At 43.2% G+C, this 25902-nt stretch overlaps 1 protein-coding gene across 2 annotated transcripts in view; it reads left to right on the top strand.

Annotated features, from left to right (window-relative positions):
* Positions 1-6768: 6768 nt before the first annotated feature.
* LOC114585355 (opioid-binding protein/cell adhesion molecule) overlaps positions 6769-25902 on the top strand; it is a 722009-nt gene continuing 702875 nt past the window's right edge. The window contains exons 1-2 of one of the 2 annotated variants that reach the window (XM_028707918.2): positions 6769-6858; positions 7090-7210. In XM_028707918.2, the coding sequence (XP_028563751.1) occupies positions 7150-7210 (61 nt within the window). In that variant the 5' untranslated portion in view covers positions 6769-6858; positions 7090-7149. The remainder of the gene's footprint in view (positions 6859-7089; positions 7211-25902) is intronic. The other variant, XM_028707919.2, reaches the window with a different exon arrangement.

Raw genomic sequence — 25902 nt, forward strand, 5'->3', positions numbered from 1 at the left:
ACTACCGAAGCTGCTCCCTCAGACTACTACAAATTGCAGAGTTATCAGGTGAGAGGAAGAAATGGCAGTGGGTCTGGGTCCCTCCAGAGAGGTTTTTCTGTGAGGCATTACAGCAGAGGTGGGGAAATTCAGGTGTAGCAGGTGAAATTTGGCCCCCAGTCCTCTCTGTCTCACCCTTGAGACCTTCCACAGACTGCACCCCTTCCCAGCCCTGATTTGAATGCTTTCCACTGGGCTGAAATGCCACTGAGCTCTAAGAATGCCTCTTGCTTGCCTGCGTGGAGGGTAGAGAGGGGTGTGTGAATGTGTGTAGAAACTAGCCTGCTGCACAAATGTAACATTTACCTTCATTGCCCCACCTACGTTTGCCTCTGGCACAGCCCATATGGCATATGGCCCCTGGAAGGTTGTACAGAAGGGAATGTGGCCCTTGGGCTGAAAAAAGTTCCCCAGTCCTCTGTTAGATTTTCATGGTGGGCAGAAGCACAAAGCTTGGTGCTGCCACCTTCTCTCACAGCCAGTTGCAGACTCTACCCTCTGAGGAAAAACATGTACCACCCACCGCCTAAATATGAAGATGGCCCCTCACATAGGCCAGGCCTCACTTTATTGCCCTTTGCCTGAGCTCCTGTCTACACACTAGGCACAATGATCCCCTTGGACCTCTGCTCTTTTTTCTTCTCCCCTTTTCCATAGCTTCAGTTTTATTAGTGTTTCCCCGGAGAGGTCTACTTTTTTAAAAAAGAAAAGAAAACTCATTTTGTTCTTGAAGTTGTTTCTTTCTGTATCTTTCCCAGATGTTTTACTCTAAGCCAGGGTTCAACAATGTGTGCCCTACACATGTGGTTGGACTGCAACCCCCAACATCCCTGATCATGGGCTATGTTTGCAGGGACTGATGGGAATTGGAGTCCAGCAACATAAAGAAGTTCATGCTGTTGACCAGGCATAGGCAACCTTGGCCCACCAGATGTTTTGGGACTACAACTCCCATGATCCCTAGCTAACAGGACTAGTGGTCAGGGATGATGGGAATTGTAGTTCTAAAACATCTGGTGGGCCGAAGTTGCCTATGCCTGCTATTGATGGTCCCTGTCCCAAGCAATAACTGTTGAGGTCAGCTTGACATTTTACTTTAAAAGAAACTAGCTGGATCTAAACAAAAGAAAATTTAAAAACCCAAACAAAAAAACAACAACCTCCTCCCCAAAAACCAAGTCAACAAATTGATAGTGAAAGTTGGCAAAGAACTATGCCTGCCTGCCTGGAAGTTGCTGCTTTCAGCGGCTTCTAAAATGTCTCCAAAGCAAAAGAATCTGCTATGGTTCTTTTCTCTCTGGATACACAGGTACCTCAGATTTCTCTAAAAGGGTGGACAGCTGCCTCAGGTGATCTCTCATTTCTGATAAACCTCACCTCATACTGCCATGATTTGCTTCTTTTGAAATAGAAATGTATGGTTTATAGCACACATGCCCTTGAAACCAGGCTTTGCAAACCACAATTGATTCTGGTTTTCAATCCTAGTTTGGCTGGCTTGTGCAAACCATACTTTGATGGTTTGGATGCAACAGGGAACTATGGTTTAGCCAAACCAGGAAGTTATTAATTTTTTTAGACTTACTTTACTTTATATTTTATTCTTTTGTCAGCAACCACTTGCAGCACAATAGTTTCAAGGATGTTACTAATAAATCTGACTGTGGGAGGGGAGGGGGCTACATGCAATCTAGAGGTTCAGAAATATTCATTTATTTCCACCTGTCTCTTAGTTATACCCTTTTAGAAAGAGGTCAAGATGCAGCAGGAGGGCTGGGTGGAAGAATTGTTAGTTTATTACAATCAGAGTTTTATACAACTGATTAATAAGGTCATACTGCTTCGCCCATTCCTTATCTCTGTTGGAATTATGGAATTATGCAACTGTTCTCATTATGCATTATTTGTATTGTATTGTATTGTATTGTATTGTTTTATATTTTTATTGAAGTAAACCACTCTGGGGGCCACTTGACTCTGGTGGCTTATGACATGGAAACCATTTAAAATCATGCAAGAACATTAGAAAAGCCTGCTGAATCAGGCCAATAACCCGTGCAGTCAACATGCTATTCTCACAGTGGCCCACCAGATGCTTCAAAGTGAAACCTGCAATCAGGACTCAAGCAGAAGAGCACTCTCCCCTTCTGCAGTTTCCATCAACTGGTATTCAGAAGCATTAGACTTCTGCCTGAAGAAGTGCTCTCTTTGACCTGTCCTGAATCTTCCAACATTTTCTAAATCTTCCACAAGTTCTAGTGTTATGACAGGAGATACACTTTTCTCTATCCACTTTCTTCATGTCATTGTGTCATCTCTTACTCACCTTTTCTTCCACATGCTGCAACCTTTCCTCCTAGCGGAGTTGCTCCACCCCCTTGATTCTTTTAGTTGTTCTATCTGAACCTTTCCCAACTCTACAGCAGCCTTTCTGAGGTGAGGCAACCAGAACTGTACACACTATTCTGAATGTGCTTGTAGCATAGACTTGCATAATGACATTAAGATACTGCCGGTTTTATTTTGAATTCTTTTCCTAATGACCCCTAGCATGGGATTTGCCTTTCTGACAGCTGCCACTGGGTTAGCATCTTCATTGAGCTATCTCAATAACTTCAAGATCTCGTTCCTGGACACAGTTCAGACCCCATGTGAAATTAAGTTTGAGGGGCGGGGGGAGGTCATCACTGTACACTAGTATACATTGAATTGCATTTGCCATTTTACTGTCCATTCACTCAATTTAGAGAGGTCCTTTTGGAGCTTTTCACAATTTTATTTTATTTTTGCTTTCAAGGATCTGATAGCCGTAGTCACATATAAAACAACATAGCTACAGTCATAACAACAAAAGTGAAATATTACAGTTCTCTATCATTAATTTCTTTTACAATATCATAGCCAGCCATGTCACCAAGACCCCTCACCACAAATAATCCTGGATGATAAGAACAACAAAAATTAAAAGACCAGCTAAAAAATAAGAAAGTAGAGCCCCACTTGTATATATCAAGAGAGAGAGCCTCATAGTTGTGGGGCCACCACAGAAGGCCATGTCCTTCATATGTGTTATCCTGCCTCCTCCCCAATTTCTGGAGGGCTGTACTCTCCCTGAGTGTGGGTGTTCCCAATGTGACACCTGTGGATGTAATCACACCTAGGTGCCCATGAAGCCTCTGAGATCCCTCCTCACTGCCTCCTTGGTCATAAGGTGATGAGAGTGGTTAACCTTTTCTCTCTTGAGCACTACATACAGCTGAATGAGGAAGTTGGAAAAGCATTGCTCTTTCCCACTTCCTCTTTCACCTCTCTGGATTTTTCAAGGCTCAGATTAATTCTACTTGATCTGACTTTTACCCAGATATCTTGGAAAACTGAAATGTGTGCATGTTGTGCACACATGTCAGCTTTGGCACTTGGTGTGTGTGTTCATCTGGGAGAGAGAAGTGACTAGAGGGGTTGCTGTCCATGGAACTCACTCAAAAATCCAAACATGCCCATGAGCCTAAAGAGGTTGGTGTGTAACTCTAACTCTCTACTCTTCATGTGCTGAATCCAGTTAATGCTTAGCATAGTTGTAAGCATGTTCAAAGTGTGTTCAAAGTGGAGTTAACCTCCCCCTAAGGAATAGCAGAGGCTGATCTTTGCTGGCAAGTAGGTGGAAGACGGCCGCACCCTGTCTGACTACAGCATCCAGAAGGAATCAACCTTGTACCTGGTTCTACGTTTAAGGGGTGGCATTTAAACTTGCTACTTACAACCACCCAAGTAAACCTCACTGCACTTTGTTTCATTAAAGCTGTTGCATTCCCCCCCCCCCAAAAAAAGGAATATGAGAATCTGATTTTTTTTTAACCTGGTCAGACTACTAATCCACCTGCTAATTGATCTCTATTTTTTAAAAAATGGAACTTTTTGTGCACAAAACATACTTTCTACTATTTAATTGATTAGCTACTGCATTTGTTTATTTAATAAAATTTATACGCTGCTTGATTGTAAAAGTCTTCATAGTGACTTACAAAGAAAAATAAAACAATAAAACTAGCAGCAAGGACACTTAAAAGCAGCTAATTAAAAATGTATATACTTGTACTTATATTGATTACCATTTTAAAATACTACAAAGAAAAGGGAAAGATATAAAATGCAATTTTTAAGCTATCCAGGTCATCCCCTAGTACAGTGATACCTCGGATTAAGTACTTAATTCATTCCGGAGGTCCATTCTTAACCTGAAACTGTTCTTAACCTGAAGCACCACTTTAGCTAATGGGGCATCTGCTGCCACCACGCCACCAGAGCACGATTTCTGTTCTCATCCTGAAGCAAAGTTCTTAACCTGAAGCACTATTTCTGGGTTAGCGAAGTCTGTAACCTGAAGCGTATGTAACCTGAGGTACCACTGTATAGGGACTGGACCACCTGTGACATCCCCCCCCCCCCAGAGCATGTTGGAATCCCACCTCTTATCATCTCCAGCCAGCAGATGGATCAGGGATGGTGGGAGTGGTACCTCAACAATTGCTGGAGGGCCACAGGTTCCACAGGCCTGCCCTAGTATGTTCATTTACAGCTGCAGTCATAAAAGTCTAAGAAGTTATAAAGTATACAGTTATGGAGATTTCTGATGGTAATGATGAGAGTTTGCGGTTGGAATAGGAGACAACTGCACCATTTCCTCACTGATAGTCTTTCTCCTCTGTACCACAATGTGTCATATGCAAATAATGCACAGAGAGGTGTCTGCAGAACATATTTCTCCAGGTGAATTAGGCAAGCATCATCGTATTGGGATTGGGGGTGGTCTATAAATTTGGTGCAGGTGCCTAGGAATTTGAATGTTTACTCAAGCAAGGCAGGGCGGGCATTTAAAGATGTTGCTATAGCTTCTCTCTCTCTCTCTCTCTCTCTCTCTCTCTCTCTCCTCCATCCAATCATGCATTTAAATTTGGGTCCTGCAACCCATGCTGAGCCTTGATCCAGGCACTCTTTGCAATTTTAAAATGGTTTCTACTAATTAGCCTAACTCAATCAGGAGCATCGAGTAGGGAGCGATGATATCTGTGACTGTATAAAATTGAATTATTCTGAAATAGTTTGCAAGCTTGAAAACCACATGTAATGTCTTCATCGGGCATAGGGGAATCTATGCAAACTAGAAAACAAATAGACTTGTTTAATGCACTTTTAAAAGCAATTGATTTTGTATTAATATATATTGTTTGGTCACTCTGTGGATGCATTACAGGATAATTTTTCAACACTGCATTATATTCTAGATGTACTATAACAAATTAAGTAAATTCCTATTTTGCCCACTAGGTTATGCCTCATATAATTTAAGAAATGGAAGTCAGTTCTTGCAGATATCTGTAAGCAGTTCTTCTTGAATATGGCAATGTGAAACAGTACATGAACATAAGTGATGTACCTCATATTTTTAATAGCTATTATTGAGTATTTTAGTATCTAAGGAAAACACTTGTACCATTGCTGCCTTACACATGCATGAACACAATAGCCTAGCTCAGACACAATGATTTCACTCTGACAAGCCATGGTTTATTGGACCAAGAACAATACTTGTTCTTGTCTGCTCTGATTACTTGACCCACTCTTTCTCCCCTCCCCTCACATGACCACCTTCAAGGAACATTTCCTTTGACTACTGACTGAATTTCTGACAAAAAATATTTCCTTTGACTACTGACTGAATTTCAGTTTGATATTAGGGCTTCTCCACAAGTGATAGTTTCCCAGTATGGATGTCACCAGAAACTGTGGTTTAACTGCAAAGTGTCTTGCTCAGCATGCTAGGGCCTTTCTGATACCCGGGGTGTTCAGCTGCTATGTTCAGTGAGTACATATGTTTCTGTGTACACAATATTTGGGCTGTACAAATCAGCAGGTGTATACTCTTTCACACAAACCCTTGTACATGCGTAGAGATGGCTCGTGCCTTTGTTCAGTGTAACATGTGAAGTAGCCTCTGGAGTAGCTAATGCAGTTCAGTGTTGAACAAAACAAATCTGCTAAAAGGGGCTTCTTCTGCCTACAGAAAATGTAAGAGACGGAGACCGTCTGTAGGCAGCTATTAACAGTCCTTTGCTACCCTTAATATATCTGCTGGTTATACGTACTGTATGTTTTTCCAGCCATCTGATATATGCTTGTTCACCACTTGGGTACAGCTCCCTGGATTTCTCCTTTCTCCTCCGTGGGATTTATGCACTCCCAACACTGATGCTTGCAAAACACTCCATTCAATTGTATATTTGACTGAGTCGCTGGTGGCAAGATGGAAAGCTGGTCAAATAGTGGGCAACTGGCACACAGTCTGCATCCTAACATGCCTGGCAGATTGTCAGCGGCAGCAGCAGCATCAACAAGTTGCATTTCCCTCTGTGCCATCTAACTGCAAGGAGCATCCCCAAACCCCTCTGCCTGCCTGCCTGCCTGTGTGTGAGAGTGAGTGAGAGAGGGAAGGAGGGTGGGTGGCAGGAAGGAGCTCAGAGCTACAGGGAGAAATAAACAAACATCCAATCCATGGCACTGACAAGAGTCTGCTTCCTTTCTCCCTTTCAAAGCCGCTGACCCAAGACCTCAGCCTGGCCAAAGGCTCTGTGTCCCCCGACACACTTCCCTCTCTCTCCCCGTGCCTGCATTGGGGTAGATCTGGAAGTAGGGGAGGGCACAGCAAGGGGCACCAAAGGGAGCAGTTGGCAGTGCCGTTTAACTCCCCACAGTGTCAAAAAGCTGCAGAAGAGCCAGAGAATGTCACTCAGGAGACCAGAACCAATGAATGCCTGGTAGGAGGTCTGTTCTCTCTCCCCCCCACCCCCGTACAGACTGGTAGTGCTGGTTCTGGGGCTTCTTCTGCTAGCGTGTTATGTGCAGGGTGGAAAAAGAGAGGGGGAGAGAGAGAGGGAGGGAGGGGAGTGGGGGAAAAAATCAGAGACACTGACTGCCTGTCCCCATCTCTCTTTCTCTCTCTCTCTCCAACTCGCGCTCCCTCCCTCTGCAAACATTGGATTTAAACCTACTCAGAATTCAGCACGGAGGAAAGCAGCCAGCCAAGCCGCTCCAGACTATTGCAGCTCCCCCAAGATGTATCATCCCGCCTGCTGGATCGTCTTCACGGCCACAACTGCCCTGTTCTTCATCCCAGGTATGCCACAAGGAGGGACGGTGGCAGGGGAATCCCTCTCGCTCCCGTATATCTCTAGGCAAGAAGATGGACCAGACGAGGAGGGTTGAAGAGGTGGGGTGGGGTGGGGTGGGTGGGGGACGCGTTTTGCATGCCACAGCGATACAGACCTGATGATTTCGCCCAGATGTGCACATTATGATTATGATTAGTTAGGGGTGTTCCCCCCCCCCCCGTCACAGCACTAATGTGCCACGTTTTGGGGTGTGCATGTAGAGGAGGTGATTGGGATCAGAACTGGCGCTTAGTCCTTCAGGGATCCTGCCACTGTTTCCTCCCGGAGGGATCCTGTGCCGGCATCGGACAGCAGCTGCTCCTGCGTTGTGAATAGGAGATGGTACTTTCCCTGGGATTTGCATTATCTGCCCACAATGTTTGTGTGTGTGCTTGTGCTTGCGTGCAATGGCTTTTTGGAGAAGTCTTTTACTCCCAACCCCAATCTTCTCCTCCTCCTCTTTCTTCTCCATCTCCTCTGGGCATTTTTCTTAGCAAATTGAGTTGGGGGTGGTGGTGGATGGTGATGATGATGGAGATGGTTTGGGAGTGCTTTCCCTCCCAGGTTCAGCACCCGTACCTCATTTCCACGTAAAGAAGTCCACTGCCCTTCTCTTGTTTTCAGATAGCAAAGCCCACTGGCTTTTATACAGTGATGGTGGTAGGAGTGAGGTTTCTTCTTCATCCCCCAAACTGACCAATGCACACACACTCACACACATGCACACAGACACACATACACCAGCTGCTACTTGTTTGGGCATCAGCTACAGATGCTGCAGTGTTGGAAGCCAGACCAGGTGTTCTTGAGTTTTCTTATCCAGAAGGCATCATTGTCGCCTGCCACCATCACAGCGTTTACTGAAGACTTTAGGATCCCTCGGCTGCCTCTTGCTGCAAACCCTGGTCTGAATAGGTTTATTGTAATTCAAGCTCTAACTGGCTCTGGGCAGGAGCTCCGCAGACAGGCACTTAGTGTGGGGAGCTGAATACGCATCTGAACATCTGTCCCAATATAAAATAGAAGAGCAGGGTGGGAGGGATGGGGACCAATAGAGAAGGAGTTGTGCCTTATATGTGTTGCTGAGCTGTTGGGATTGCCAGAGTTCTGAACATGCAATGCCCTCGGAAACAGCTTCAGCAGTCTGTTACTCTGAAATACACACATATTTGAAATGCACAGCAGGAGTGTGTGTTGCACTGGGTGTTACAAGAGCATAGGCACAAAATCTATACAGTATCAGTATTTTTGCAAACAGACTTTTCAGCACAAGCCTGACGGTAGTTTTCACTGTGGTAGGAGGTGGATGTGAGCCACAGCTAGGCTTGCATGGATTTACTATCCATGTGCATCACAGTTTCCATCAGAGACTGGTTTGTGTAAAAACTTTATCCACATTCCAAGACCCCACAAGCTTTGGATGTAGGTGTGCAGGCGAAGAGCACAGGGACAGGCATGTGTGTTGTATTCGGTATAATGCATTCTCATGCCAATAGTTTGAGGAAATGCATTTGGCACTTAAATTACAGAGGGGTGGGTGGGATGTTGGGGTGCACAGAGGGACAAAAGGCACAGAGCTCTCCACCTTCCAGTGCAAAGACCACCTTCCACTCTTCAGTTTGGCCATGGTATACAGAAGTGGCTCTTGAATTCTAACCGGTGTGCATAATTCATCATGAGGTTGGGATTTGGTTTCAGTTTTGTGATAAACTACCATTCTTCTGGCATCTTGATAATGAACAACCACCTAACCAAAGAACGCTATTTCCAAAAAAGTCACTGAGGACACTGTATCTGGGTAATGTCAGAGTATGAAAGCTGAATGGGGAATTTTGTTTTTTTTAATGAGAGCACACATTTCTTCTTGAGAAATTCAGTTTTAGGACAGCTGAGAAGTTTTTTTTTTAAAGAAGTCTTTTAATTTTAACAGCTTCAGATGTGATATGGGGAGGGAGGGGGCTTTATTGGCCTTGAGTGCAGAACTGAAGTCTCCTGGTTTCAGACTCCTTGAAGGGGATGTGAGATTAATGGAGCTCTAGCTACCTCTGAAACAGCATTTCCTGCATGACGTTTGTACACTGACCAATTTGCACCTCAGCACTTGAGATTCAACAACTCTCCTAAGCTGCATGTTGACCAATGTTTACTATCCAGGGTTGATTCAGTGCAGTACCTGGGAGACCATGAGAAAGAGTTGATGTAGTGTAAAAGCTGATATAAGCATGAGCTATGAAACTGGAAATTGATTGGGTCAAATTGCAATGAATTCACTAGTTGGCCTTAGGTAAGCTGTGATACCTCAGCCCTCCCTTCTGCAATATTGCTCCACGGATTACATTACTCTATTAACACACGTGAAGCTCTTTGGATACTTTCAAGCTAGTATTTCAAGTGAAGTGTTGTTGTGATCTTAGCTGGTGAATGTAAACTTGTGAATTTAGATTTATCCATAGGTCTCTTCATTAGCAGGGGAGCTGAATCTTAGAATATCTGGATTATCATTTCTGTAGGCTCTTCCTATGCATCACTTTTTTAAAAAAAGCTCCAGGGGTAGGATATGGATTGTTGAGCAAGCGTATTCACTGTCCCACAGCTGACACAACTATGGGGAAGGGCCATAGCTCAGTGGTAGACCTTCTGCTTTGCATGTGGGAGGTCCCAGTTTCAATTCCTGGCATCTCCAAGTGAGGCTTGGAAAAGTCCCTGCCTAAAACCCTGGAGAGCTACTGCCAATCAGTGTAAACTGTCAATCAGTGAGATGGACCAATGGTCTGACTCAGGCAGCTTCTCATGTTTCTATGATCCTAACTCCTTTTGCGTGTGATATTCCCACTAGATGCTCAGAGGTGGGTCCTTCTGGAGATCTGTTCCTGCCCCTCCCACCATATTTTTTTGGTTCCTTTTGAGACTGAACAGTTTTATAGGAGGGATTCGGTTGCATACTAGCAAACTTAAACCTCTGACACCCTTGTACAACAACAACAAAACCAGCCTTTTTGTGGTAAGGAAAGCAATAGTGACAATGCAAAATGCAAAATGTGGGGTACTGCAAAATGTGGGGTAAAAAAGAAACGATGGAAGAGGTGCCATGAAACCTCCACTTGTTGAGAAATCGGCATGAATACTTAATAAATTCAATGCTCAGTAAACAACATACATTGTATAACATCCATGTAAACAAACCAGAATGAAAAAGTGGATGTTGTGTAACCTCCATGCAAGTTTTCTGCAAACAAATGAGGATAAACAAGTTATTTAGATGTCCTCTTAATCATACCTGGATGTTTGTTTGAGATGAACAAAACAATGAAAAAAGAGGCTTTTAAGATGTTTGATTGGGGTGAAGGGAAACTGGAAGGTTCATGTGGAAAATACAATTGCCAAGTCATTATTAGCCTTAATGGCTTCACTGTGGTCCCTCCCTCTGATTCCTTGGTTTTTAATTATCTTCCTTTTCAGTTTGGATGGCGCTTTTAGTCCTCTTACTTCCCAGTAGGACCCCATATATTTTCTCCCTGCCAATTTACTTTTTGCAGAGTCTGAAGACCTGAAAGGTTAATGTAATAATGAAACCCTGACCTTGTCTGGTCACAGGAAGACTCTTCCTCCACAGCTTTGTGAAGGCAGAGAGGTTTCCATCTTGGAATAATTTGAAGCTAATGCTTTCCTCCCTGGAGAGACTTTTAGAGAAAGAGGACTGCGTGCAGCCAATGGTTTTCCAGACAGAATCTCTGTGATGATGGGAAGGGCAGTGGATGTTTTTTAAACTGAGTTAAAGAGCAGCAATAGAATTGGGAATGTTCAGTTCATGTAGTCTCCAGTTAAGGCAGAGACAAAGAACCTGTAGCCTTACAGTTGTTTGGAGTCCAACATGATAAGAATTGTAGTTCAGCAACATCTGGAGAGCCACAAGAGAACATCTGGAGAGCCATCTGGAGAATCCTGTGTGCCACCTTGAGTTCCCTGAAGAAAAAGGTGAGATATAAATGCAAGCAGCAGCAGCAGCAGCAGCAGCACAAAATGAAACAGCAACAAACTTGATAGGTCTCTGCTTCAAGGTGCATTCAATCCAAATGTCAAAAGGAGGGAAATGAGTGAAGATAGCAAGGTAGCAAGAAGAAAAATGTGAGGACATGAAGATCAGCCCATATAATCACAGAATTGTAGAGATGGAAGAGACACCAAAGGTCATCTAGTCCAGCCCCCTGCAATGTAGAATGTAACCGTTTTCTTCTGAAGCCAATGGCATTGCTTCTCATTCCCAAATATGCCCCCCTGAACCTACTGGAAGACTATCTAGAAAAATAATATGCCTTGGCCTCTAGGCAGGTGAGTGTGTTCCCTGTTAAACTTGGCTCAGTGCAAGGATGTTGGTCAGAAACAAGTCTATAGATCTGAAAGTCTATAAGCTGTGAAGATTGCCTTGTTTGCAGAACTGTATTTGAACCTGTATTCCAAAGGTTTAAAGGAACCAAGAGGGAAAGAGCTCATCCATGTTGATTGTATCTTCTGTTGCTAAGATATGACACCAGAAACGGATCTGCTATTTCTGTGCATGTGTTGCTAGCTTCTCCATGCCCAAACCTTTGTTCCAAAAAGAGTTTAACCTGTCCCTTTTCTGGGAGCTTGAGTAGAGTTCTGCTGCCTTAGTGATTCCCTCTTTTTTGGGCCCCAAAAGTTTTCATTAGTTTCCTGTCTTGCTCCACAAGTTTTGCATTGGCCTCTAAATGATATCTTTTTCTTGTCTTCTCTCCCCCTCTTCTCTCCCTCCCCTCAGCAATTCTGTCCCCCTCTCTAAATGGGGAGGGCTTTTTTGCCACACCTTCTCCTCCCTGGAATAAGAGGAGATATAGTTTCTCGCAAAGGGAGGTATGTGGATCTTCATGTTGGTCATATAAGGGAGAAATGGCAGCCCAGCTATTTAAACTGGCTCCATCCCTCATTCTTCATTCTTTTTCTGGTAATGCCCACCCTGTTGGCCTTGGCAATGTGGGCTCTGCTAGTCACCCTTTTTGGGGCTACTGAGTAGGAATTTGAGGGGAGACATTGCTGAGTCTTCTCTTTTTTGCCTATTTTGCACTGTTGGATGTTGCCCATGTGACTGGAAAATCTGGCTAAGTGGAATTTTGCCAGGGCAGGTGAGAGGGCATAAGAAATTATTGAGAGCTTGGCCTAGCAGGGGCATTGAGGTGAATGTTAGCCAATGTGGCCTCAGTAAGCATGTCAGGTTCTTACACCCAAGGTGCATGCAGCAAGGTGGAGGACGATTTTCTTTTAAAACCAAATCCTCGCTGTGTGACCACAACATGCAGCTGGAAGTTTGCTCAGGAAACGGGAGTGATGATATCCTCCCATTTATTGCAACCCACCTGCCCAAATGTGTTTAATTGGGTTAATTAGTTCAATTTCATTGATTTGCAGATTCTCTCCTTGTTTTATTTTAATAAATGTAACCTGTTCACCCATATTATAGTTTGTATTGAGTCTTCTTTCTGGTGTGATGGCAAAGAATTCATTGTGTGCTGCTCCCAGATCCCAGTACAAGCAACTGTGCATGGATAGGATACTCAAGAAAGGATACTTGGTGTCACTTGAAATATTGTCAAGAGAATCAAGTGGTAGAGGTGTGTGTGTGTGTGTGAGAGAGAGAGAGAGAGAGAGAGAGAGAGAGTCCTGATTTGCACATCTCTTTAAACCAAAATAAAACTAAACTGTGATTTAAATGTGAGCAGAGTGCATTCCAGCATGCTGATGAAATGACTTGGCTCCTCCTCTTGCTTCTGCTAACCTGCTTGGGAAATAAGCCATGGTCTATTACACCTAAACCTGGGCTTCTACTTGGCTTCTCTACAAACAAGCATTAACCACATTTTGTGGTTACCGCTGATGCTTTGTTTTGGGTGGAAACCAACCATGAGTCTGAGGATGAATCTAGGCACGTCAAAGGAACAATTCAGTTAAATGCGTTGTAAACTCATACAGGGAAATCTGGTAGGGAAATACAGGACTCCACAGCGCTATCTGGTGTCACAGTGTTATATCACATATAGAACACATATAAAATGGTTTTTCTTTTTCTTTTTTAAAAGATATTTATTAAAGTTTCAAAATGTTACAAAAATAAGAAAAAGAAAAAAAGAAAAAAGAAAATACAAAGTACAGAAAAATAAAAACAGTTAAAAACAAATCAATCTTTCCATCTCTTGTCTTTCGTTTGCTTGTTTCCCTGACCTCCTCACACCTCCCTTTTTTGTATTCCAGTTCAATTAGTTAATTCAGCAAATCCTTTCCCTCTTTGTTTTTATCTTAATCCTTTATCTTAATATATTATAACTTTAGATTATCACCTGTTAACAATCCATTTTTACATATTCCTTTATAACATTGCTGCTAAAAACCACTTAACTTCATTCCAACATCATTCTAACATTCATTAATTTTGCAATATTTCTGTAAATAGCCTTTAAATTTCTTCCAATCTTCTTCCACTGACTCTTCTCCCTGGTCTCGGATTCTGCCGCTCATTTCCGCCAGTTCCATATAGTCTATCACCTTCATCTGCCATTCTTCCAGGGTGGGTAGATCTTGTGTCTTCCAATACTTTGCAATAAGTATTCTTGCTGCTGTTGTAGCATACATAAAGAAAGTTCTATCCTTCTTTGGCACCAATTGGCCAACCATGCCCAGGAGAAAGGTCTCTGGTTTCTTCAGAAAGGTATATTTAAATACCTTTTTTATTTCATTATAGATCATCTCCCAGAAAGCCTTAATCCTTGGGCATGTCCACCAAAGGTGAAAGAATGTACCTTCAGTTTCTTTACATTTCCAACATTTATTATCGGGCAAATGATAGATTTTTGCAAGCTTGACTGGTGTCATGTACCACCTGTATATCATTTTCATAATATTCTCTCTTAAGGCATTACATGCCGTGAGCTTCATACCTATGGTCCATAACTGTTCCCAGTCAGCCATCATTATGTTATGTCCAACTTCTTGTGCCCATTTAATCATAGCAGATTTCACTATTTCATCCTGAGTATTCCATTTCAACAGCAAGTTATACATCTTTGACAGAATTTTGGTTTTGGGATCTAACAGTTCTGTTTCCAATTTTGATTTTTCCACCTGGAAGCCAATTTTATTGATAAAATGCTTTTTCTTTACCAAGCTAGCTGAGTCCTGAATTGGGACATAGCACTAAGCCAGACCATGGCATGGTTCCTCGCAGTGTGCAAGAGCGGGATAAGAGAGAAGGTCCCACAATTTCAGCAGTTTACACTAGCACACTGTACATTCACATTTTAACCATGGTGTGGTTTAACTATGGTTACTTTAAACTGATACGCAAACTGAGCCTATATGTGAGATCTCTCTCTCTGTGTGTATACACACACAGTATATATATATACACACACAAACCTGTGGCTTGTAATCTTGAAAGTCATTTGATTGGCCCTTAGGAAGAGTGATCAGTCGAAGCCCAATAGCAGTAGGTAGGATGGCCAGTTTGGCATTGCCAAGAAAGAGGATTTGCACCACCGAGAAAGATGAAAAGGAGAGAAATCAGCATAAAATTTACAAATGGTACCTGATACGCATAAGTGCAAATTTAGAAATAATGAGTATGATTTAAATAGAAATACATCTCACCTTAGTGGGGGAGGCACCAGATGACTTTCATTCCCATTCAGTCTGCTGACCAGTTGCTGCTACCAGCTCTCTCTCTTACCTTTAAACCAGTTGGGCAGCTCTGGAACAGAGGATACCTTCAAACAGAGGTCTGGCAGTTATTCAAAATAGAGGACTGTACTCTGTAAAGCCGGAAACACAGCCACTCTAGTGGTGGGGAACAGGAGGAATTACTTGCCTCCTGATTGATAGGCAGGAGCAGGACTTGCAAAGGGTCCTGTCCCCATCACTTGACCAGAGTGTGGGGAATTTTAGGCCCAAGCCTCACAGCAGAAGGCCTGTGGCTCAGTGGGAGAGCATTTGTTTTGCATGCAAATGTCCCCGGTTCAGTTTTATGCCAATGGGCCTTTGAAGCTGTTTAATTAGCCAGTCACTGTGATGCACATTTGAATTGTTTTTAAATTGAATTTTAAATTGAATTGTTTTTGAGTTTACACTGCTGTACACCACCTTGAAATTTTATGATATGGCATTGTAGACATACTTGTAGAAAGGGATATAAATGAATGAATCCCTGGCACCTCCGGGTAGGGCTGCGAGTATTCCTATCTGAAACCCTGGAGAACTGCTGCCTGTCAGTGTAGACAATACTGAGCTAAATGAATTGATTGACTTATTGGGTACAAGACAGCTTCCTCTGCACAACACAAGCCTGAGAATAAATCACTGGTATCCTCCTCCCTCTGGTTCTGCCACAGGGGAGGAAGGGGGTGCGCCTTTAATTTGTGATGACATCCAAACAAGCACACCTTTCCATCTGTGTAACCTGACGTGGGCACAGCCCAGGAGAAGCTTCAGTTGATTGCATAAAGTGGTCTTTAGGCAATTGTTAAATGGTTTTGATGGAGCACAGTCCCTAAAGGGAGATGGAGGCAGTCCCTAAAGTAGATGTGGAGGATCCAAGCGGGCTCAGCACTTTGTAGGTCAAAGCCAGCCTTGAATCCTGTGAGAATCCACCCTGTGCCTTTCAAGAGGATTTCTGCTTCGTCTTCAGTGTCTAGGGGCATGTGTGCTCCTGGAACAAACAGAAGGGAATGCCCCCAGCTGTCACTGTGGCAGTATTCTTGGTTGGTGCAGTGACAACCGTAGCCTATGGATTTGCTACAATGCTCACCTGCCTCGGCGGGATTAATTAGTTGTTTGCGAGACTCTTTGAAGATGCAAAGTGCTAAGGCTGATCTTCAACTTTGATTTCTGTCTCCTGATTTTTGAATAATTCTTCTGAGTAGGGCAGGTCCCCTGAGTTTCCTCGCTTGTCACCTCCTCCTCTGCTAAGATGCCAGCTCCTTCCCCACCCCAAAGTATCTTCAAGGATATGCATAAGTGTCTGCATGCAGATAGGTGCCATGCTCCCTGTTTGTTTGTTTGTTTGTTTGTTTGCTTAGTTTGTGCCATGAGGAAGTGCATCCAAGTGCGCCCCACTCTCTTCCTTCATGCCTGCTAACTCCACATTGGCTGCCACATGGAGGGCATTTTTTGAGGGCAGAGGAACAAGCTCCATTGCAGGATTTATTTCCCATTTCTGCCCACTCTGAATCTATTGCCAGCTGCATATGTCAGAGCTCCATAGTGATGCTTTTGTGCCATCCAGAATGCAGAGGCTGGAGCATGTAGATTATGCAACTTTGCACTGCCGTTGGTTCCCCCAGCTGTGCTCCTAGCCTAATCAGGGTCATTCAGCATGACACCACTTAAAGCCCTGGGTAGGCTCTCTCACCATGAAAGACTGCTTTGTTCTGTGCTCACAGACAAGTACGCTATGTGTGGGGATCTGAGATCAAATGTCAGTTCCTCCAGGACGTTTTGCTCTCTTCCACCTTGCTTTCAGCATGTGACGACTGGCCAAGTTGGGTTGGGAGGCTGGCAACTCCCCAGCGGCAAGCACGGATGAAAGGACATCCCAGGGACCTCACATGATGAACCAGACTCATGCCACAACTCACAACTGATGCAAAGCAAGGGGGCACAGATATCCCTTACTGACATCTGACATTGGGTGGGCTTATTGTTAATTTGTAGTTTGATGGGTACATGGAGCATCCTGATGGTTACTGTTTTCAGGTGGGATTCAGTCACATACCAACAAATGCAGGTTGCACAATTAAAGTTGTTTTTGTGCTCTTGCCCAACAAATCTGCTCCTCTTCTAAAAGCTAGGACGTTGGGGTTTTTTTCTCTTTGCAATAAGGAAAGTGCACCAAAATCTTGAGAATAACAATTGTTTGAGGCAACATTGTACAACATCCCTTCCAACAAATTGGAATGAATGCTCTGTCCACAGCTGTAGTCATCTAACCTCCCAACAAAATGTGTGCAAAACAATCAGAATGATTGCTCGATATTAAGCAGGTCACCTGGAAGTGATCCTGGCCACTTGTCTTCACACCAGTTCACATGTGCATGCACACCTGTGCCATCATTGGCAGTTGCTTGCTACGTCTGGGGTCATCTAATAGAAATGCTATCTCATTTAAAAGCAATGCATTTTGGAGTTGACACTGGATGGTGCAAAAATGATTAATATGTGACGACTCACAAGGGGCATACTTAGAGGTTGGCCAGGTTGGCTCCTGCCAAGGGTGCAGGTCACCCCACCCCCCACAAAAATCGCACCACTCCACTGTGGCTTGGAGTGGCTAAGAGCCTGCTTGCCCTCTCCCCAGGAGGCTATGCTCTGGGTCATGTAGGAAGTCACTGGCAGAGCATGAAAGGCGCTGAAAAGCAAACTTGTTGAGTTTCTGGTTCATGGTCTGGTGGTGGTGGGGAATGACAATACATCTCCTTGCCAAGGCTGCAAAGAAGGCTAGGTGTGTCTCTGATGCCTCTTGCATGCATACACATCTTTGTTTGCAACAAATAAACACTGGAGGCTGCTTTGAATGATTAGGTATTCTTCCATCTAGCTAGTGTCGTCTAATATCACCAGCACTGGCTCTCTAGGGTCTCAGGAAGAAGTCTTTCCCACCCCTTTTATCTGAAGATGCCAGGGGTTGAACCTAGGACCTTGCTGGATGCTGTAGCGAGCAGCTAGCTCCCACATACAACATCAACACTGAGGTCTGGATGGGAAGTTGACAGTTAAATGGCTAAGTAAGCAGCAGAGCAGCCTTTGTATTTAATAAAGCTGTGACCCTCGTTCAACCCATATTGTTGCCTTGTGTCTTCATTCCGGATAAGGGAGCAATGCACCATTAACTGAAAATGTCGTCTCTTGAGAAATACTCAGCAGAGCTTTCTGTTACAGCCAATTTTGCTAAATCATTGGGACTCATTTTGCAGAAGACCATAGCTTTCAGCTATGTCAAACCTTTTCAGTTATGCCATCCTTGCTAGTTAATTAATATGGCAAAGTGATATTAATCCGGGTCCACACTCCACAGAGCTATCATCTCTTATCCACTGCTGGGCACTAGAGTGACAGGAAGTTGCCACTGATTAGGCATAAGCCCATAGAGAAGTACCCGGAGCACATTTGTTCCACTTTAGTGTGATTTCAGGACAGGCAAGAGGGTCTTAAAGGGATTTTCCATGCTCTCTTAAAAGTCTAAGGAAAGCAGTTCATCAGATACGGTGGGCATCAATCCTCCATCTGTCAGAAACTGCAAAACAAACATATCTTGGCAACTCTTGATGTTGAGACAACAGACTGGCAACTCTTCTATTACAGCTTGCAGCTCAGCCAGTAAAAAGTATTAGCCAACAATAAATGTTATGAGTCCAGCTGCCCTTGCATACATGTGTGAGTCATCTGTGGCATGTTGGTGGTTTAAGTTGATCATTTGGGTTTATATTGCTCTTTGCAAGGTCTGGTGGTCAGCTGATGATTGGGGCTAGGAAAGTGTGCAAAAGCAGCTCACCTGACATCCATTGTAACATTGGGTGATTGGCAGGTGGGCATCCCCACCTACCTATCAAATTTGGCCTGTAGTGTTTGGGGGTAAGAATCTGGCCCAGCAGCCAGATTCTATTACCGACTCAGCCCTGACCTAAGAGAACTAACTTTATAAAGCTTCCCTGCCTGGTGACTTGGATATGATTCTTTGTCTTTATTGATGGGTATGAGGATAGCCGATGGGTCTCAAACTCTCAGTGAGTTAGGGACTTACCCTGCATGCAAAGACAGGCTCCGGTGGATTGAGTGGATGAGACCAATAGTCGGTCCAATAGTCAAGAAAGCAGTTTATGCATATTCTGTAGAGGGAATTGAAGGGCAGATGGGCCTTGTCAACCTGGGAAGGCAGACCATCTAGGAGAAGAAAAGCTCTGGTCCTAAACCTCCACTGCCTTGTGGGATATCTTTGGGAGAAGAAAAGGTTAAGGAGTAAACCCTGAACAAATCTGCAGTAGAGTCCCTGAGGTGGTTGGATATCGCCTTGCACATGTCCTTCTGGCAACTCCTACTGTCAAGTTGGTGACAAATGTATTTTCCTTTGGACCACATCAGCGAGGCCAAGAAGGGGGTTTAGTCATGTGGACAACCAAAGACCACCATACACACTGCCCAAGATTGCATCCCAGGAAGTCCCTTTGGTGTTGCAAACACAGTTGTTTGACTTCACCCCTGGGAGCACAGTCCATTGTCTCTTGAGGCAGCCTTGGGTGACTAGTACCCTGAGGAAACTTGATTAAAAAGGTTGCTTACCCAACTACTTCTCACAACCTTTTGTGGAGAGGAACTATCGGAAGGCAGCTTTCTTTATGCTTGGTGGCTTCACCTCATCTGCATCTGCCACATGCGATGATGGAAAGCCATCTGGTGCTGTCTTAGCACATCTCTGAGTGAATAAATAAAGAAAAGCACAGATCAGATGCAGGGCAGATCTAGTACTTGGAAACTGAGACCATTTTAAGGTAGACAGCAGGATAATGTCCTCCTAGGTCTCACCTATTTCCCTGCATTTCAGAAAGTTTCTCTCACTGTGGATCCTTGTATTTTTTTGATAAAACTGCGGGCCTTCATTAAATCCATGCACGACTTATGTCGGAAATGTAGCCCTTGTTGAGTTTGCCATAGCTTTCCTCTCCTTTGGATAACTTACACCACCCACCCGTTACTGAAGTGCAGGAGTGCACGCAGGCAACAGCACAACAGGAATTTTTGATGCACTCCTATTTATCACCGCAGAAAGATTATTATTTCACAGTGACCATTTTGAAACCTTTGAGGCTTTCAAGGGATCTGCTTGCAAATCATGCTTACCCGAGTGACTTCCCAGCATTCTCAGTAAACTTGGACCTTTGCAATGTTTCAGTCTTTTCTTTCTGACCCAAGAAGACCACTCTTGTACTCATGATTTTGTGGGTGTCATGATGCATGCAGTGGTATGCAAAAAAATAAATAAATAATGTACAAAAATAATAGTGTTTAGCCTTGAAACAAGCCAAACAATAAAACAAGATTTAATATGAACAAGAGTGAAGTGCATTTAAACAAAAAGACCTGGGGCGTTTAATTACAGCAAACAATTGCTCCTGTTGAATGAATTGATGTGGTGGTGCAAGCCTCACTTGCCCTCCTTGCAAATATCCATAGTGGATTGCAGAATTCATTGTGCAGCTCCAGGACCACAACTTGCTCTTTGCAGAGCAGAATGAAGCCACTCCTGGCTCTGTTTATTCTTCATTTGAGAGCTGAGCAAGAAATAAAGAAGCATAAAGATTTCCAAGCTCAGGATACTTGGAGTACCCACAAATGTCTGACTGCTGGAAGCTGGAAGTGAATCATTAAGAATGAATTGGTTGCTCCATGACTTGACTCCCCTATTCAATGCACTAAACTTTCTTTGCTATTCTTTGGAGTGGTTTTAGAGAGAGTGCAAGGACAGGTGAGTGAGCAACTTCCAGAAAAACACTTTGTGAGCTGGAATATTGCAGCTAATTTGAATAGTTAGGTGACTAATATAATTAGCATTTCATGTTCAAGAACATGGTGGATGTCAAGTTCATGCTGAATTTCTTACCTTATATATTTATGCATTTATTCTACAGTGTCTTATTCTGAAATGTGGGAGGAACAAAGTCTGTCAGCTCATGGCAAAACCCTGCTAATAAGGATACAGAAATCACAAGAAAATAGAGGGTTAATTTCAGGTTTCTCTTTTGCTTGCACTCTTGCATCTGAAAAGTCCCTTCTGTCCCCAGAAGGACTAGAAGAGGGAAGATTTGGTTCCTTCATATTGTCTCAATTTTGAGTGCTAAACATGCTGATTCACCATGCCTGAAACCTCTACATTTGGAGATATTCTAAGCGGAACAGCAGAAAAGTGGCTTAGAAGAGGCAAACTTTGTTGAGAAAAGATGCTGTAACTGTGGGTATCTGCAGACCAGGTGACTAATATTTTCTGTACACAGGCATGTTTATTTATGGCTGCATTCACGTGGCCATCTATTCCATTTCCCTTATTGTAAATTTGCACATTGTATTTGAGCTTCCACACAGCATAAAAGCCACTTCCAGAAAACTAATGGAATATAGTGCATGTTTATTGCTCCATGTTTCATGAATTATCTCCACGTGCCATGATTCCATAAATAATCATTTGCTGCCTCCTTAACTTGGAAGATTGTGGGAGTTTTGCAAGAACTTCTCTCCCTCCTCTAACCTTTTCTCTCCACTGCCTTTCCCTTAAGTGCCTGGTCTTCTTCATTAGTAAGCCTGATGGCAAAGGGCTCCCTCCCTGCCTGTCCTTTTAACTGATGTGAGCTGCTTTGGGAGACAACCATTGTCTGACAAGCAGGACAAAAATACAGCAAATAAATTTGAAAACAAAAGTTAATCCCAACCAAGTTCCATTGACAGATATGGCAGTTTGTCAACACTAATTGGTACTATACGGTGGAGAGGGTATGTCACTGTTTTTCCTATCACACATCCCATACCTTATAATTGTAACAAAATATTTAACTGCATATTCCCATATTTTATTGGACACGCTCACCTGGCTCATAGATCCATGTCATGGCAGTGCACAACTTGCTGCTGCAGACGACCCAAATAAACTATGGTGAGCAAGAGTTGAAGTAAGCCCAGATGGTTCTTTGCAGTGCTTTTTTTTCTTTAAAAATAATGTTTAGGGGTACTCTCATTTTCCTGCTCATATTGAAATACTGTCCCTCAATGAAGCCAAACTTAGATTCACAAAATGTTTAGGGGTATGCGTCCCCATGTGTCCCCCCCCCCCAGAAAAAAAGCACTGGTTCTTTGAGAGCAAATTCTGTGTAGCAGAGCAGGGCTGGTGGTGGATATATTTTCTATCTAGCAAGAAAGTCAGGTTTGTTGCTGCTTTTGGCCTCAGTGGCTGCAGAAGACAGGCAGAGAGAGAACCAATGACATTTTCACCCCCCAAAATTGCTGGAGTATCTGTTTATTTTTGCAGAGGGAAATAAAATGAGCCTTTTGTGTTGGGCATTTGAGAATGAGATCTGAGTGGAAATTGGCATAGTGAGGAGGGAGAAAGGGGACCCTGGTAGGGATGGTGGGGGGAGAGGAATTTGATTCCATTTGCATTCAAAGTGGAGCTATCAAATCAACACTTTCAGAAACAACACATGAACCAAAACACAGCTATCCTTAGAAATCCACACTCCTCTAAATTTTGCAATGCAGTTCTCCAGCCAAACAATGTTTACAGAGCATAGGAGCAAATGTGGACAAAAATGAATAGATTAGTGAAAGCAACATAAAAAAATGCATTGGGGGGGATTAATCGCAAAAATGTGTATGTTGGGAGACATACATATTAAAATGCTGTGTCAAATTGCTGCAAAAAGTGGGGAGCCAAATTTAAGACTTGAAAAAAGAGAAACTGAGAGAACCAAAGTGGACAGACCCTTTCATCCCTAGACACTGAGGTAACCCTCCCTCCATGGCTTCCATGAAACGTTCTCCTGCTGTCCACCTGCCAGCCGGTTCTGTCTTCTCTCTTGGCTGTTTACTTCTGCCTTTTGTTTCTCTTACTTGTTGCTATGCATGCAGCGTATAGTAGGAACTCTTGTGAATATAGGCCAGGCTTTGATTGTTCAGCAGGCTGGAAGGTGATGATTATAATATTTGACAGAAGAGAAGGGAGGGCAGAGAACTCTTCACGCTTTCAGATCTGCTTTGTCATAAGAAAGATCTTGTAAAGGGTCTTCGAAGGATGACTTTCTCCCTCCATGCAAATCATGTCTGAGTATTAAAGTCAACGATTTTCTTCTAAAGAAGCGCCGCATGAGGTTCACTGGTTTGTTATCACACCTTGTTCTAGTGTCCTTGTGCAACGTGTATGCTACTTCCTTGGTTCGTTGGGTCAGTTTATTAAAACAGAACTCCCCATTTTGCCCAGAGAGGGTGCTCTTGGAAAGATAGCAAGTGAACGTTGTCCTATGCTTCTGACCTTTCTACACTACAAGTTTCAAAGAGGTGTCAGGCCTGTTTAAGTGTTGTGGTTCTCAAATGAGGATCCCTTTTCTAAAGGGTTGTAGGGATCTCTGGTGCAGCTGTAGAAGTACATCTCCTCAGGGTCCTTTAAGGCAGTGTTTTCCAACCTTGGGCCTCCAGCTGTTTTTGAACTACAATTCCCATCATCCCTGACCACTGGTCTTGCTAGCTATGGATGATGGGAGTTGTAGTCCAAAAACAGCTGGAGGCTCAAGGTTGGGAAACACTGCTTTAAGGAGAAGCTATGATAGTTGAAAAGCAGCACATGGAAAACGCATTTCAACCTGTTTCAAATTCTTATTTGTAGCTATATCATCGATGTCAGAGCTAAATAATTTATTGTGGTATTTGGATGCCATGAAGTTTGATGCTTGTGTCTCACCACCAGCATATAATAGTTTTCTTTTTTGACCACCAAATTGTTACAGTTGGCAATAAGCATTTGAGTCTGACCCATTAGGAGCATTACAGCAGGCTAAGAAGGTGACATTATTGATCAGTAGGTGGCACCCTGAAGCCACATCATTTATAGCTGTGGCAAAGGCAGCATGGTCCAATTCTTCCCTTCCTCTCTGTTTTATTGCTTTGCCTTCAGCTAAAGAGAGTTAACTCTTTTCACCTTCAGCATCACTTGTTTTATCTTCAGTTGATGAGCTATGGTGCCTAGAAGTTACAGGGCACTGTCAAGGTGAAGTCTTCAAAATAAATCTCAAGGATCTTGTGTTGGCTAGTCTAGGTTCAAAAATTCCACTGCAGTCACATCCATCCATGGCTCTGGAGAACTTGCCATTTTGAAGCCTCAAGCCTTCATCTGTTAATGGGTATCTCAGCCATCCAAGGATTTATTTATTAATGGCTCATTTGGCTTGTTTACTGCCATATCACAAACTTTGTTTTTATGAGAGGTAATGTCGGAGTTGAGAGACTAAACTGTGAAGAAGGAAGTCCCTTTTGCAATGCTTTCATCTGCCAAGAACTGATTATGTAGCCTTACAGTGCAATCCAAAGTGGGGTTTGGTGTGTGTGAGAGAGGCAAATAGAATGCCATTTCCAAAATCCTGCTCATTTACCTGCGTTGTCTAATTTCCACTTGATCGTCCATGTTTATTTATTACTTATTTATTTCACAAAACTTATATACCGCTTGATTGTAGAAAAAACCTCAAAGTGTTTAATATATACTTGAGTGCAATGGCTTCTGGTGGGGATAATGGCATTTTGCCTCCATGGTGGTATGTTTGGATTTGGTTGAAGAAATGTCAAGGCAATGAGACCACAGCAAATTTAGTATTACCAAACCACAAAAGCCACCTGAGTCAACGAACCCCTGTGGTTGTCAGTCCATGCCCTCAGTTATCTTGTGGCTTGCAGGGCCAGGTGATGCAGTCTGGCAAATTGTGCCCCTTTGAGGGGAAGCAGGGACTTAGCTCACCAACAAAACATTATGAGGATAAAAGGCAAGGGCTGTCAGGGCTAGAACCTTTTGAATGAGCAAACTTGACATAATTAATCAGATGTCAGAACCTCGAAGCAAAGAAAGCTTTGATAGGCAGGAAAAGCTGTCAGATGCATAGTTCTTCTCCTTGTGGCATTTTTCTATCTGTCTTAGTCCATCCATCCACCTAGCTTTTCTGCATCCTATCAGCATAGGGCCAGCACCATACATGTATAGAAGACCTTCCAATCCAATATCTGAACACAATTCTGTCAGCTTTTTCTGAAATGATTATGCACTTGCGCGCGCTCTCTCTCTCTCTCTCACACACACACACACACACAGAGAGAGAGAGAGAGAGAGAGAGAGAGAGAGAGAGAGAGAAGACAAAGCAAATAGGAAATATGGTATTGGGCCAACACTTGTTCCAGTATCTACATCATTCTTCATCGTAGCTGAAAAGTTAGTAGACTGGAAAGGTGACAGATGCTCATCAAGAGAGCATACAAATTTGGTTTAGGGGAGGAAATAATGTGTGACTCTTAATGATCTAGACTCTGTTTAATCAGTCAGTAGCCTTTTTAATGAAAGCAAGCCCTAGGAACTAGTTGTGCTACCAAATTTCATATAAAATGAAACTATGAGATGAATCCATAGCTTCCCACTTGAGTAAAACATCTGAAGAATTTTGAGGAGAGTTAAAAGGGGTTGGCAAAGAGTAGCATTATCTCCCCAGATGTATTTTGCTCATCTATATTCAGAAGATATTTTGTGGACTGATTGATTGCACTTATATCACATCAATTTCATAATCCCGGGACAGGTTACACAAAACAGTAAAATGAAAAATGGAATCTAAATAATTAAAATATGACAAAAAAATAAAACAAAGCAACAGATTCACAGCAGGCAATCTACAACTCAGCATCAGATTAAACCATAGTTAAAACTCTAGCAAGCAGCCTTCTCATGTTGAGACTGTAAATTCAGGCCTTGATCCAAGGAGTCCACTAATATGAATGCATGAGCTTCAGCTTGCACCCTGATGCTTATGTCATTCTTAGGCTGAGTTTTAGAAAGCTGCTGTTGGGAAAAGCACATTAAAACACTGCT

This window comes from Podarcis muralis, chromosome 15 (assembly GCF_964188315.1).
Source record: "Podarcis muralis chromosome 15, rPodMur119.hap1.1, whole genome shotgun sequence".
Lineage (NCBI taxonomy): Eukaryota > Metazoa > Chordata > Lepidosauria > Squamata > Lacertidae > Podarcis > Podarcis muralis.